This window comes from Onychostruthus taczanowskii, unplaced genomic scaffold, assembly GCF_017590055.1.
Source record: "Onychostruthus taczanowskii isolate IOZ18803 unplaced genomic scaffold, ASM1759005v1 scaffold1, whole genome shotgun sequence".
Classification (NCBI taxonomy): domain Eukaryota; kingdom Metazoa; phylum Chordata; class Aves; order Passeriformes; family Passeridae; genus Onychostruthus; species Onychostruthus taczanowskii.
In genome coordinates, this window is record NW_024496525.1 from 28,867,527 (window position 1) to 28,882,800 (window position 15,274).

Consider the following 15,274-nt stretch of genomic DNA (forward strand, 5'->3'; position numbering starts at 1 on the left):
TATCCTCATAGTAAAGAATTTATTCCTAATATTTAATCTAGATCTACGTTCTTTAGTTCAAAGACATTTCCTCCTGTCATATCACTACATGCCCTTGTAACAAGCTCTTTCACAGCCCCAGCAATAAGGTTTCTCCGGAAGTCTCATATTCTACGGGCTGAACAGCTCCGACAGCCTCATCCTGTCTTCGTAGGAAAAGTACTCCAGCGCTGTGAGCATCTTCGTGCCCTCCTCTGGAGCACGCACGCACGCACCCCTGGGCACACGCGGAGCGCGTGTTTTACAGCGCCGCGCCCGCCGCCGCCCCGGGCTCCTTAACGGGGCCGTCCCCGCCCGCCGCCGCCCCGGGCTCTTTAACGGGGCCGTCCCCGCCCGCCGCCGCCCCGGGCTCCTTAACGGGGCCGTCCCCGCCCGCAGCCGGGGATTTTCCCGGACCGCCCCGGCCGCACTTCGACCTGCGGGGGGGACGCGCTGCCAGCCGGAGGGGATGGAGGTGCTGTGGGCGACGGGCGGGGTCCTGCTGGCCCTGGCCCTCCTGGCCTTCATCCTGTACTGCTGCTACGTGCAGTACATCCACGCCAAGTACGACTACATCCCCGGCGCCCCGCGGGAGAGGTAAGGGCCGGCCGGGCAGGCCGGGCGGCGGAGGGCTGGCTCGGTGTCTCTTAGCGCTCCGTGCCAGGCTGGAGCCGTGAGGCGGCGTCAGAGCAGGAAATCAGCCCTGCAGCCGCCGTCCGTGGGCCGGCCCGGTGCGGGCAAGGGCAGCGGCGAGGGGGGACGTAGCCTGGGCAGAGCGCTCGGGGGTGCCCGATTCCCGGGAAGCGCTGGCACCGCGCATCGCTGGGGATCCCGCAGCCTGCTCAGCATCGCGGCCTGCCTGGCCGAGGCTGCATGTCCTGACCCGCATCTCCCGAGCGGCCACAGCCCCGCGAAGGGCCCATTCAGAGCCGCCCGCAGGAGCTGTGCGTTTGCTCAGGCCCTGAAGAGGGCCGGAGGGACCCGCACCGCCAGCCGTCCCACGCTGCGCCACGGGGCACAGTGACACTAACTCCGGCAGGCACCTTCCGTGCCCTCCTTCGTAAGCCAGCTGTTTAGTTTCTGCCAAAAATAAATAAAAATTTCCTAAGTGATAAAGGGCAACGAGAACGCTGCCAGCGGGTCAGTGGCAGCGCTGTCACAGGGAGTCACGGTTCCCGCAGGAGTGTGTGAGCTCCCCGCTTAACCTCGCCTGTGGGTGCGCGTGCCCTCCGCAGCACGCCGCAGGAACAGACACCGGCACTCATACCCTGCCCTACAGGGACTGCACTCTCTCCTGCCCACCGCCAGGCTTCAGCCTGCTTGTGTAATCAGGCTCAGATACCACGAGCAGAGAGAGGATGATCTTGTCATACCTGAACCTGCTCGTCCTTAGGTTCATTTTGAGGCGTGAAGTAACGCCGTGGAGTGATGGCACACCAGAGGAGCCCATGAGTGGGACCTCATTTCCTGTGCTGCAGATTCCTCACCTAAGAAAGGAGTTGCATTTGGGGCTTTCGCATCTCTTTGGAATACAGTTACAAAGAAGGAGTCAAACAAATGGAGGATTAAAAGTTTCTGTAGCTGTTGAGTAACTTTGTTGAGTTCTTGTTATTTTAAGTGCCTCCCAGTTCCAACAGTAATAAAATAAGAGCCTGTTTTCCCCCATAGCTTATTTATTCGGAAAAGGATGATAATATGGCTGTCTGTCTCTCAAATGGAAAACAGATCTTGAGTGCAGCTTGCTTCATTTAGAGAGGAGCTTGGCCAAATCTTCCCTCAGATTTATGCAAAGCCAGAGAGAATTCATCACTCACAGTTGAAAAAATGAATTGATCTCTTAAGTTTTTAATGCAGCTGTATTTGAAGATTTAACATTTTTTATTAATTTCTTCAGTTTCAATGTTAACCAGTGATTATCCTCCTCAGTATTTGAAATGATGCAGTTTTGGACAGAAAGAGATGGTTCCTTGTGAAAAACGCTACTCACTTGTTTTTAAAATCTTAAAAGTTTAATTGTAATAAAATGGTTATAAAAATAGTAATATAATTAGAGTAATAAAATTTGAACAATTGAGATTAGGACAATATGAGACAATAAAAAAACAGAGTTCTGGATGTCCAGGTACCTTTTTCTGGGCAAAATAAGTCCAAAAAAGGATACCCGTTAACCTTTAACTAAACTAAATTTAACCCTTAAAAACAACAGCCTGTTGCATATTCATACATCTCTTACGTGATGCATAAATTCCATTCAAACAAAGGATTCTGTCTGTTCATCGTCAACTTCTTCCTCTTAATCTTAATGGTGTCTTCATGTCTGAGCCAGGCGGGAAGAAGTTAGTTTCTTCTGATAAGAGAGCAATAAATTCTCTTTCTCTGAAAGATTTAGGTGTCTTGTGGCTGCTATCTCGGTGCAAGGCCTTTCTTTAGAAAAAAAAGTATCTCACATAGCATGGTTTCTATTTTAACATTATAACTTAAAACTATATTTAACACACTACTTAAAAAAAATAATACAGCAAACATAACACATATAATATTCATTTTAATATTTGCGAAAAGCCAATCATAAAATACGCATTTTTCACATTCTTAATTTCCCTTAACAGAAATTCATTGACAGAAATGAAGTTACACTTACCAGGGATAAGCACGTATTAAGGAGTATTTAATGCAAATATCTCTTTCATGTACAGCAATGTAATAGCTGATTCACTCAGGCAAAGAGCAAAGCAGTCCGTGGGGGATCCCATCCAGACCCAAACATCTCCTACAATACAGCATAAGAAAAAGACCTCATCCTTTATCTCTGTGCTGCTCTTCCTGGCTGCATGTGAGCACCAGCCTGTCTTTGGTCCCCAGTTCATGAGCTTGGTGAGGGCTGGGCTTTGGCACAGCTCAGAGTTATTTTCATCTTCCCTTTCAAGGAAAACATGAGCAACACTCATTGAGTAACCAGGATTGCAATCCATACAAAACCCTATGACACTCCTCATGACACTCTTAACCTTCATATTCTGCAGCTTTTTATTTGGACACCTGCCAATCATATGGAGAATGGTGAGGAAACAGGAGTTTACACCAGGTCTCTTGCTGCAGTGGTAAGTTGAGGCACTTCAATAACATTGAATGGGGTAGTCCTGTAGCACATATGGAGAAATCAATGTACAAAGATCCTTATAGAATTACATAATTATCATCATTAAGAAGGTTGGCAAAGGAGCTAGAGAGAAAGCATTGGTCTTTCAGATCAAATTAGATATTAGAAAAAACTTTTTCACTGGAAGAATGGTTAGTCATTGGAATAAGGATAGTGGTGGAGTAACTTCATGGAAATGTTCAAGAGGCATCTGGATGTGGCACTTGAGGATATAGTTTAGGGGTGATTATTGATGGTTGGATCAGATGATCTTGAACTTGACTCTTCCAACCTTGATTATTCTGTCCTGTGATTCTCTTAATGGCTTTATTGGCTGGGGACTGCAGTAGTTCTCACTGCAATGTGCTCTGGTCCTTCAAGGTTATTATGTCTAAGCTATTACATGTTGGTAGTTGGTACCATAATTCTCTTTTTATAAATTTTCTCTTCTTACAGGGCAGAGAAATATGGACCTGTTGTACGAGTTAATGCCTTTCACAGACTCTCGCTATTGGTTGTGAGTCCTGAAGGAGTGAAGGTACTGAAAAATAAAGCCAAATCAGTGGTGGGGATAGGCCCATCCCTCCATAACAGGAGAGCTGGTGCCTGATGTTCAGAGCAGCACAGAGCAGCCAATCTGTGCTTGGCTCTGGCTGGGTTAGGAGGATGAGACACTTTGCTCTCCAGGCTGTCCTGATTTCTTTTTTCCTTGATCAGTTAATTTATTTTGTTACTTTTATTTAAACAGCACATATAGCAAATATTTTCCATTTGTGAAAAGCAGGCTCTCTACAAGAGCTTAGTATCTCACATGAATGGGGCACGAGAGACTAAATTGCTTTCTCTAAATCTTTGCAATTACAACAGAGTGAGATTTGACATCATTGGGCAAAAAAGTGCTAGAGGGATGCAAAGCAAGCTAGCAGCACAGGAACTGGGGAATCAGGGCACACCAAATAATTCATCTACTCTTCAGACTGTAGCTGCAGAAGAAAAAAGTAGATGTGTGTGAGTGAAATTTTGCATTTTGTCTGGGAAAGAGATTGCAATCAGTATTCACTGACCTGAGGTTTGATTTTAGGAGTTCTTGATGTCACCACAGCACCCAAAGGATCCGATAGTGTATGGTAGCCTCTTCAGCCTGTTTGGTGAGAGGTAGGCAAAACACATCTGAAGCTACTGTGAGATTAATAAGATTAATAATATCACAGGCATGTCATTTTGACTCAGACGGTTTACCTTAGTGTGGGGATTAATTTCTGATTCCAGACACACATAAGCTGCATGTACCTATTAAACTGTATGTCAAGTCAAATATCTTCCCAGTCAGGGAGGAGGATATGTTGGATTTTGTTTTACCTTGATCATATGTCCTTTTTCCCCCTGAGGATGTCCAGTTAGTCTCAGAGCAGTCTGCTCAAGACCATCATCAAAGTTCTCAGATTTTAGAGCACTGATTTTAGAGCACTCCATAAGGCATGGAAGTTTGCAACTTCTAAATTCAATTCCAAAAAAGGGAATTTTTCTTTGTTAGTCTGAAGCTTTAAAAAATATAATAATCCAGTTATTATATTAATTATTTGCATAGCAGGTGTCATGAACCAGTATCTTATTGAACTCAGCAGTCCACACCTGCCTGGAGTGGTTCAGTTGTCATCCACAGTGATGCAATGGTTGCATACCCAAAAGTGCTCCCTACACATGGAAAAATTTTAAAAAGTAGATGTGAAAGACTTAGATTTGTGACTACACGGGGTTCAGCAGGCTCCCTTGCACAAACCTGTTCCTTTCCTTGTTTTCCTGTGTGCTAGGTTTCTAGGGAATAGCTTGGTAACTGTTTGCAATCATGAGCATTGGCACAAGCAGCGGAGGATAATGGATCCAGCTTTCAGCCGAAGGTAAGGCAAACACTTCCGGGACCATCTGTTACTTTTACTGTATTGTCATGCTTCTGCCTCTCATTATTTGATATTTGGATGAAAAAGACCCCAACATTCAGTGCCAAAATCATGTTTAACATAGAATCCAGCACATCCATTCCCATGCTAAGTATAATTTGACCACAGAGCAGTGACACCCTTATGAACTCAGCAATGGCACAAAGGTCCCAAGGTTGTGTATCCTGGACCATGGTTATGGCTGCCTTATACTGTTGGAAAAAATAAGGCAGAGAGTTGGTCTGGTTTCCTTGTGCACCTTGATGCATTGTATATAGGGTCTAAAGGTAAAGTCCCTTTGCAAAGGGCACAGGCCACTGCCCTTTGCCATGACATATGTTAATTACATGGCAGGGCAGAGCAGGACTGATTAAGAAGAATGTAGCTCATCCAATATGTTTGCTTTTTAATGTATTAAGGCAAAATAATTATGAATTTAAAAAAAACTTTACCGTTTTCTGGAAAATGGTAATAACATGGAAAATAACAATGGTTATTTTGTGTGAGCAAAGATGTGCACTCCAGAGCCCCCAGTACTCATCTTTATTGATTGTTCAGCTACCTGGTTGGTCTGATGGAGACATTTAATGAAAAAGCAGAGGAGCTGATGGAGAAGCTGGAGGAAAAGGCAGATGGAAAAACAGAGTTTAGCATGCTGTCGATGATGAGCCGGCTGACTATGGATGTCATTGGAAAGGTACCAGCTGTCCCTTTCTTGTTTCCTCTCAAGTGGCAGGAAGGGATGGAAGTGATGCCTACCAGCAGCAGGACGGGATCAGGAGCTGGAGGCAGGGAGAAAGAGCTTTACCCAGCAGTGCCAGAAGACCTGCAGGACTAATAGTGCCACTTCCGTTCAGGCTGAGCCATGGGAAAGGGCGGGTAGGGAAGGGTTGGTGTAGTTTGGGTGTGGCCTGCAGGATGGGGACCCTTTGCAAAAGTCCTTTCAGCCTCATGCCCTCCATGCCAGAAGGGACACACCAGGGCTCTTTCATGGTTGGAGGTTGTATTATTGCCATTGCATGTCAGCAGGAAGTCTGCCTTACGCTGCCTTTTCTCTTTCTATGCAAGCCAGTTTGGGAGGAATGGAGAATAGTGGTAAATTAGTAATCCACCCAAATAAGGAGAAAACATAATGTTGATATTGCCCTCCCATCTCAGACTCCTGCAAGGTAGGATCCAGCCTGAGATATTTTTAGGGGAAATGGTGGTGCTGTGAAGCTATGCTGCTCTTTCACCCCCACCTCAGGAAGTTGCCTTTTTCTCTCCTGCTTCTCAGGTAGCCTTTGGCCTGGAATTGAATGCACTGAGTGATGACCAGACACCTTTACCCAATGCTGTGACTAAGATTATGGAGGGACTGAACAAGGCACGCGACCCCTTCATAAGGGTCTGTACTCTCCTCACTTCAGTCCCCTCTCCTCACATTCAGCTGCTCCTGTTTGAATTCATGGAGCTGTGCAAGGTCCATATATGTTGGGAAAACAGTCATCTGTAGATCTTTCCCTCCAGTGGGCATCAAGATAAAATTCATTACTGCTTTTAAAAACGCATTAAATTAACATTAATATTTAATGCTTCTTTTTTTTTTTTTCCTCTTGTTCCCCCCTGCATGTGTCTCCTTCTGATATGGTTTTATGCTCTCCCATTAAAAATTGAGATTTTTGCCATTTGTCGAAGAAGGATGGCAGCCTTCACTCAGGGTGGAAGAAATTTGAGCATTCTTGCTATGAAAAAATTATATTTTCAACCCAGATTCATCTGCCAAATTCATCTGCTAGGAAATGATGGATTTAATACTAAATGTTTAAGTAAAAGATTATTCAAGTGTCTCATGAAAGCTGTAGTTCAGGCTTCTAGAGCTCCTGTTTTCCTTTTTGAGACCGGGGCTGAGATTCTGCATTGCATGCTGCAGTTTCTTTCCACGGAGAGGTGATGAATTTTGCTCACAGTGCCCAAAACATCAGCTCTGACTCTGACGAGACACAACATCAGCATGCACAGATTGAAATATTTCTTATTTCAGTCCAAACCCTTCATCCTGCAGGCATTCACTTTGTTGCATGGAGAGCAAATGTTTTTGTGACAAGTGACATTTAGTGGAAAACGAGGTGCTCTCTTGTAAAATAACACTGACATTATTTTTTACCAGCAAAAGGAATAAAATGACAAAAAAAATTCTGTATTCAGTTCATGCCAGGGAAGCAGAAGCTGGTAAAGGAGGCCAGAGAGAGTGTGAGGCTGTTGAGACGTGTGGGGAAGCAGTGCATTGACCAGAGGAGAGAAGCCATCCAGAGTGGGAAAGAAGCTACAATGGATATTCTTACACAGATACTGAAAGGAGATGGTAAGAGACACCTTACTGTTTGAGTGAATTTCTCTGTGGTATGTTTTGCTGTGAAATTCAGGGAGGATTGTTTTGGGGATCTGAACTTGGATCTTCCTTTAAAGTTGTTTTCACACTGAAGATAGTGAGGATTGCTTTGAAAATTCCCTGTTTCTTTGTGTTGGGTCAAATACTGGTCACAAGTCACCACTGAAATGCCCACTCAGCATCCTCTCTCGATGCCACCTCAGGCAATATGTGCCAAACAGGGCAGAGCCTTCTGGCTGGTCCAGCTGGGGCACAGGGCCATTTTCTAATTCCATTTGTTTTTCTACCTTGACAGCTCTGGAGGAAACTAGAGATGATGAAAACATTCTGGATAACTTTGTCACTTTCTTTGTTGCAGGTTGGTAGCTGTTTTAATGCTTGGGTATGTAATGTGGGAAGCTGTACTCATTTTTGAGCTGTCTACAAGGTCATGATTAACATACTTTTTTTAAAATCATAATTAACATCATGTTTAACATAATCACTCCATGTGATGATGCTGCAGCCAGGAGTCTCTTGGTTGGAAGACCAAGTGTATTACACTGGCTTAGGACCAGCTGGGTGAGGTCTGAAGAGAACTCTTAATTTTCTCACAGGCAAATGATACATTGACCTCTTTCAGTGATGCCAACGCAGCAAATAATGCCAGTTTGGTGTTTTCCAACCACTGGCTTCCCACTCTGTGTTCCAGCCTCTGTCTTTCCACTGCCCACTGCGGTGAAGGCTATTCCTTATGGGATTCTGGCCCTTCCACCCAGATCCCACTAAACCCCACCAAAAGCATCTTTTCCCTGCTCAATGTGTTTTTGCATCACCTCACCCACATGATTAAATGCCATTCTTGCCTAAGTAGAAGAAGGCACTGTCAAGCCAATCAGAAAATGTATGGGCTGAGTAATTATATGAGATAGTTGGGTTTTCTTTGCAGATCTTGCAGATCAAGATGATTTAGGTTCATAAGAAGGTGTGGTCAAAATGCTGTTCTTTAGCAAGAAAGATGTTACTGTAGCAGAGATCTTTGCAAAAGTCTGTTTTCTGTAATGCTTAAAAAGAGTACGTATGTCTGTCCATGAAAAAAAGGGAAAAGTGTCCACATCAGAGGGTCTTGAAGTGGGTAAGGTTGGAAGCGTCTTCTGCTCCAAACTCCCTGCTCAAGCAGGGTCATCCTAACACATAAAGCAGACCTTTCAAAGAAAGATAAGAAGCTCTGTTTTCCCTCAAAAACAGTAAATCCTTCCTTTTTTGGCAGAACTGTGTGTCCCATAATATGACAAGGCAAATCCTGGACCTCACTGGCCCTCCTGTTAGAGAGCTCATGACCAGTAGGTGCTGCATGCAACACTGCAGCTTTGCTTGGGCAAGATGGGTCATATCTTTGCCAGCTATGTCCTTTTCTTATCACTGTTGAAAGCTCTTTATGTAAACTTCATGTACCTTTTATTATTTCCTTTATTTTCCAGCATATTTAAAATAAAACATTTGGGGTTTGATGTTTAAAGCTTCCTATTCACAATCACCTTGTAGAACACCTTTGTATCATGTTATTATTTCATACTAACTTTTAAACTGGTTTTTGTTATCATTAGGTCATGAAACCAGTGCCAATCAGATGACATTCACAGTAATGGCACTGGGTCAGCATCCTGAAATACTGCAAAGGTATGTGTGCTCCAATTTTCAGACCCAGCTTGATGTTAATTTCAAGGTGAACATAATTGTAAGGGTTATTAAAAAGATAGGATCATTAAATTCTAGCCTCCCTTCCAAAAGAAACAGTTTCCTAGTACCAATATATCCAAAATGTATGAAAAGAAAAACCTTACGATGGATTATTTCAGTTTCACCTAGGTGATTTTTTCAAAGCCTTTATACATGCAGGTCCCAAATCCCACCTGATTCAGCTGCCTTGTATGCACATTGCCTCATCCTGATATGAGGCACAAGTTCAGGAAGCCTGGATGGGAACTGATTGGCATTTTGCCTGAGGATGGGTGTTTAAGTCCAACTCAGTGTCTGGAACATAAAATAATGTAATTTATCAACTTGCCTAGCAAGAAACAGGCATCTGCATCTAACAAGTTCTAATTGACCTGCAGGGCTCAGGCTGAAGTGGATGAGGTTCTTGGTGCCAAGAGAGACGTTGACTATGAGGATCTTGGCAAGCTCACCTACTTATCACAGGTACTGTAGGAGTGAGGTAAGGTACCAGGCAGAGCTGTTTGGTAGCACCTCTGACATGTCATGGAGGAGCCCACACTTCTAAAATTTTAAAAATGCTGCTAATATTTTATCCTGATAGTGTTTGTCCCCAGAGAGTCAGCCAGCAGGTAGCATGGCACATTTGCAGCAGCCCAGACTTACTGGGAAGATGCTCCTCAAATTTACAAATTCCTTCACTGCTTTCCTTAATTATTACCAGTCTGGAAGCTAGAGTTGCATAATCCCTATCTGTTTGAGGTGAAGCAATAGCTGTAATTTTAAGAAAGGTGTGCAGATTTGAGCCCAACCTGTGTGTGAATCCCACACACTTTCCTTTTTCACTGCTCCATTTTTGTTTGATTATTGTTAAAGCATTTCCAGCTATGATCTCACCATATGCAACAAAGTGGGATTTGAGGATAGCCCAAAAATAATGCTGAGTTTTCTAATGTCAGTTTTTCATTATTTAGTCTTGAAACCCTCTTCAGTCACTCAGAGGTGGTGGGGGAAAGAGTTTGGTCCTCAAAGAGGTCTTGTATATAGAAGTGCTGGTTAGTAATGAACTGCAAATCCAGGGTTGGCTATTAGCCAGTGTTTGTGTTGCATTTCCTTTTTACACAAGATGAGGGACACCAGTAGCCCTCAGGAGAGGCTGAATCACAGTCCTGGCAGCTGTTGTGCATAAATTGCCCTTTGATTTTAGTAGTCCACCATGATCCTTTTTGTTTTAAGTGCCCTGCTGAGGTGAGCAACTGTGTTTTACCATTTGGCATATCCCATCCCACAAATTACTGTGCACTGATAGCAGATAGATTTCATAGGTCTATTTCTCATAAGCAAAAGGCAGTTCTATGTGATTACAGAAATCAGCAGGCTTCCTTAGGTTTCTCCAAAAACTATCACAATTATACTACTCCTGTCAGGATGAGGTATCTAAGCCTTTCAGTTTTAAGACAGGTCACATGAGAGCTCTTCAAAGCAGACTGTTTATTTAACAGCACAATCTTGGATCTGTACAATCAAAATCAGTCACCCTTGGTCAGAGCCAGTCCATCACTGGAGTATCAGAGACTATGGGACTCCTCTCCTGTCGTTCAGGCAATTCTGAATCCTTTTGTCCAGGTTTCTTTTTCATTAGTCCACTCGTGCATGCACACTGTTAATTGCATTTTCAGTGCGATGCTCATGTGCACTGTTAATTAGGTTTCACTTTGATGAAATAAGCCATTCTTACAGCTCACTGACACCAAAAGAAGTGGTCTTGTTCCATTATTTTTCTCAACATTCCCTATTCATTTTCCTTTGCCAGGTTGTTTTTTGTCCTTTTGGGGGCTCTGACCTGGCTCAGCTCCTCAAGCAGCAGAAGCAGGACAAAGGCAGGAGCTGAGAGTGGGAAGGAGATGGGAACAATCACTCACTCTCATGGCAGCCAGTGCCCAGAACAGCTCTTCAGGGGCAGGAGATTTCACTCTCTGAGTTTGTTTCCTAAGAAATTTTCACTTAGTTGTTCGTCTGACTTGACGTGTTAGATCAGGATCTCTTCTGTGTTTTGTGTCTTTTTCTCTCTATTTTACCAGCTGTAAGAAAGAAGCAGGCCTGAAGGAGCTGACTTTAGCCTTATATTTTGCCCACAGGAATCCAAGGCAGATAGACCAGCATCCGTTTCAAGAGTCAAAATCTGCCATTTAACTAAAGTGAAAGGCCACTTTAGGGAGGTAATTAATTTTATTTCTGTTTCCTGCAGTGTGTGAACTAGCTGAGCTCTTGTGCTTTTTGCTGCCACAGGTTTTGAAGGAGTCACTGCGGCTGTACCCGCCCGTCTCGGGGACGCTCCGCAGGCCGCAGAAGGAGCACATCATCAATGGCATCAGAATTCCTGCAAACACCACGGTCTTTGTGAGTCCCACCCACCAGCAGCAGCTTTCAGCTGCCCCAGTTAATCCAAATGTAACAGACCTGTGGATGAGAGGGCCAAAGTCTTCCCTGGGCATATTTGTACTGGCTTCTCCAAAATTTTGACCAAAATTGGGGTATGGATTAAGACTCTCTCAGTTGGGACTGGAGATGGGAAGGCATTTATGGTTTTATACTTCTTGACAGCAAAGAGGCATTTTCAGTGTGTTGCTCCTGACTAACAAAAATAAACTCTTTCTTGGCAGCTCAACACTTATGTAATGGGAAGGATGGAAAAGTTTTTCAAGGATCCACTTACTTTTGATCCAGATCGATTCAGCAAAGATGCACCTAAGTGAGCTTCTTCTTTTTACTCCCATGTTATTAAATAAGTATTAAGAAACCATTACAGGAAGAGATTTTAAGGGAAAGAAAAGTAGAATAAAACTATTTTCCATTCCAATATGAGTAACACTAAATCATCCAAATGTAAATAGAAAGCAATAATGCACAGCTTTTGTTTGAGAATTCTTTAGACCACATGTTACCTTAGGAAAAAAAGACCAATGTTATTGTTATTAAATGTTTACATTGAGGTCAAAGCATTGGGCCCAGACCAGGTTGAATATTTGCCTTAGTACATTTCAAGCATTTAATGCATGACAGCCCTGGTCCCAGGGTGCTTGAAATGTCTCCATATTAGACAGGGGAGAAGGGGCTGAGGGAGAGAAGATGCTGTTCAGCCTCGTGGGCAGGCAGCCTAAGTCTAGTCAGGGGTCAGGAGTGCCACAGAAGGAACCAGTGAGTGATTAAACAGATGCAGAGATCAGCACCAGCTTCTTCATGAGTCAGGAGTTTTCCTTCAGCCTAGAGTGAGTCTGGTCTCCTAAACCAACACCCCCTCACTCACATGGTTCAGAGCTGCCCAAAGGAACAATAACTGGGCAGATTGTGACGTCCTCATGACAGGCTGAAGAGCATTTAGAGTGTTTTTGACACACACTTTGAAATAAGGCTGGCATGCATCAAAACAGCTCTGGCAGCTGAGCCATGCAGTAAAGAGAGATGACAAGGAAATGTGCTGCAGAGCTGTATTGCTGCTCTGAAGCAAAAAAAGAGTTAATTTGGAGACTGTTTTGACAAGTCCAATAGGTGAGGGGATATTTAGACCATTTCCTTGCTGCTGTGAGGAAATATTTGCTTGTTTCTTTGCAACCTGGTTGTCAGAGTGACAATTTTGAGCATTTTTCTTTGCAGGCCATATTACTGCTATTTTCCATTCTCTCTGGGACCCCGGTCCTGCATCGGGCAGGTGTTTGCACAGGTGAGTAGAGGCCTGGAACAACACTTGGTTAGCAAGCACTGGGCCAGCTCAGGGTGTGCTGACCATGGGTGGTGGTGGGCACCAGAGGTCACACTGATGCCCTGTGCAGTGCCCCTCTTCTCCTCAGAGGGAAGATCTCCCCCAATGCCCATGACAGGCATGTCTCTCAAATGCTGTCACAGGAGCAGACATCCTGCAGCCAAGGTATCTGCAGGGAGGAGCAGCAGGCTGCACTCCCTCCAAACTTTCCTGGGTCAGCCTGCTCAAATCCAAACCCTTTAATGGGAATCACAGTCAACACTCCTTTGCCAGCCAAGGTCAAGCACACAGGGGGTGTGCAGGGGGTCTTGGGGATCATCTCATGGTTGCCACTGACAGAATCAAGGCAGGGAAAACATCAGCTGGAGGAGGACACAAGCCAGAACTGGCACAGAGAAGGAGGAGGCTACATGGACAGAAGGAACAATGTAATGTGTGTGAGCATGGCAGAGAGCGTTTCAGGACAGCCAGGGGCCAGCACTTTGGGTCTGTGCTGTGGGCTCATCTAAGCACCAGTCCTCAGAGTGCTTTAGTTTTACAGTCTGACTTCCAAAATGGGTTTAGCACATAAACAGAAAGACTGATCTTAGTGCCTGTCAGTTGTCTTCAAATCCACAAAGCCCCACGTTTCTGCCCAAACTCAACGGGCTGCATGAACAGAGTAACATTTAACTTTCAAATCTCTGTATTGACAAAGCAGTATAAAATAGCAGATTGACTTTAAGCAGCTGGAGTCCAAGCTGTATTTGCTGTCACTAACTTCAGTTTTCTTCTTACCAGATGGAGGTAAAAGTGGTGATGGCAAAGCTGCTGCAGAGGTTTGAAATACAGCTGGTGCCAGGACAGAGTTTTCAACTCATCGAGGCTGGAACCTTAAAGCCACTAGATGGAGTAATATGTAAATTAAAGCCAAGGAGCTCTGCAAGAGGCTGCCAGGCATGACTGCTCAGGGAGGCGAGTGTGGCATGCTACTAGTAGTTTCTTCTGATTTTGAAGATCTTGGAACTAATCAAAAGTTAGATTTTATAGACCCCTTTAGAGGATTACTAGACTGAAATTATTTCTAACCTTCCTTGTAATTTATTGAAGAAATTATTTTTAACCTTCCTTATAATTTATTGAAGAAAACCTTACGAGAGTCACTCTACTGAGCATCTTCAATCTGGAAGTGTACCTGGCACTCCCAAGTTTGTTCTTTTTCCCTGGGGGGCTACTTGATTCTGACCAGACTTGGGAAAGAACATCCTTTCACTGGGGTATCCCTGGGGTGCCACACAAGCCTACACTCTAGTCCCAGCTCATGGTTTCCACTAAGCTTATATACAACAGAACATGGTCTAAGTAAGCCCTTGTTTGGGGAGTTTCTTACTTAGACAATGAAATCAGAAAAGAGTAGAGCATAGATTTGGGCTGAATTTAGGAAGAGATGTTTGGAGATGGTCTCTTGGTCAAAGCAATTTTTCTATGCCTGCTCCAAATGTGAATAACAATTGATAAAAACCTGAAAAAAACCTCAAAAAATCAGAGTCCGAGGCCACTACTTGTTCCTTGTTCTACTGCTTGATTTTTATTCAGTTGCTTCTGCTTTTCCTTTGATATTATGCAAAGCATAGATTCCCAGTCCATACTGTAGAAAGGGACTATCTTGCTTCCTCCTACCCCTCCACACAGGCTGTGCTCATTCTTCTGAGACACTCTTCTGTGTCTCAGGGGAAAGTCTTGCTGTGTTTATTTCAACCTGGATTTTTCCCCATATTGTTTGCCACAAAGCTGCAGTAACACTTAGACCAGATGGTCTAGTAGGTACAGGAGGGCTGGAAATAAGTGCCTGAACTAAATGCTGCTTAAAATGGTGTTGCCACTGAAGAAATGTGTCTGCAATTTGAGCCAGAGACAGGAGAAGGAAAGTCCTGCACCCCCTTCTTCTGCAGATGTGCCTGAATAGCTCACTGCATGTAGGCTTGCAGCCAGGCCCTGCTAGGGAGAAAAAACTATCATTTGAAAATGCTGCCTTCCAGAAATGTGATACCTAATAGGAGTTTGGTTCTCCTCTATGATGAAATACAGAGAATTAAAGGCATTTGATTCTGCCACTTTTGTTTCTTACCTTTCTGAATTAGAACAGCAAGAACACAGTCTATACACTGTCAGGTTCCTGTGATGGTTTCCATACCAGGAGAGTAACATCCCAGAGCTTTTCCTGACCTTGCTGCTGTTGTGCACCATCTCATTCAGTGCAGCAGTGGGATAGCAAGCCCAGAAGGTTGATGTTGCTTTTGATAATACAATTAACACCTCACAGTAATGATATGACTTTCACCTGGGGTACCACTACCTGTATTGCAAGGGGAAGT

General features: G+C 44.2%; 1 protein-coding gene across 1 annotated transcript; it reads left to right on the forward strand.

The window, feature by feature from the left end:
- Positions 1-358: 358 nt before the first annotated feature.
- On the forward strand, positions 359-15,007 carry LOC121334142 (cholesterol 24-hydroxylase). Its single transcript, XM_041401046.1, has 15 exons — positions 359-615; positions 3,042-3,119; positions 3,614-3,695; positions 4,239-4,312; positions 4,969-5,055; positions 5,653-5,791; positions 6,371-6,481; positions 7,282-7,438; positions 7,761-7,823; positions 9,052-9,124; positions 9,562-9,646; positions 11,450-11,560; positions 11,824-11,912; positions 12,815-12,881; positions 13,701-15,007. Exons 1-15 carry the CDS (start codon positions 488-490, stop codon positions 13,860-13,862), a joined length of 1,506 nt encoding a protein of 501 aa, XP_041256980.1. The 5' UTR covers positions 359-487; the 3' UTR covers positions 13,863-15,007.
- The last annotated feature ends 267 nt before the right edge of the window (positions 15,008-15,274 follow it).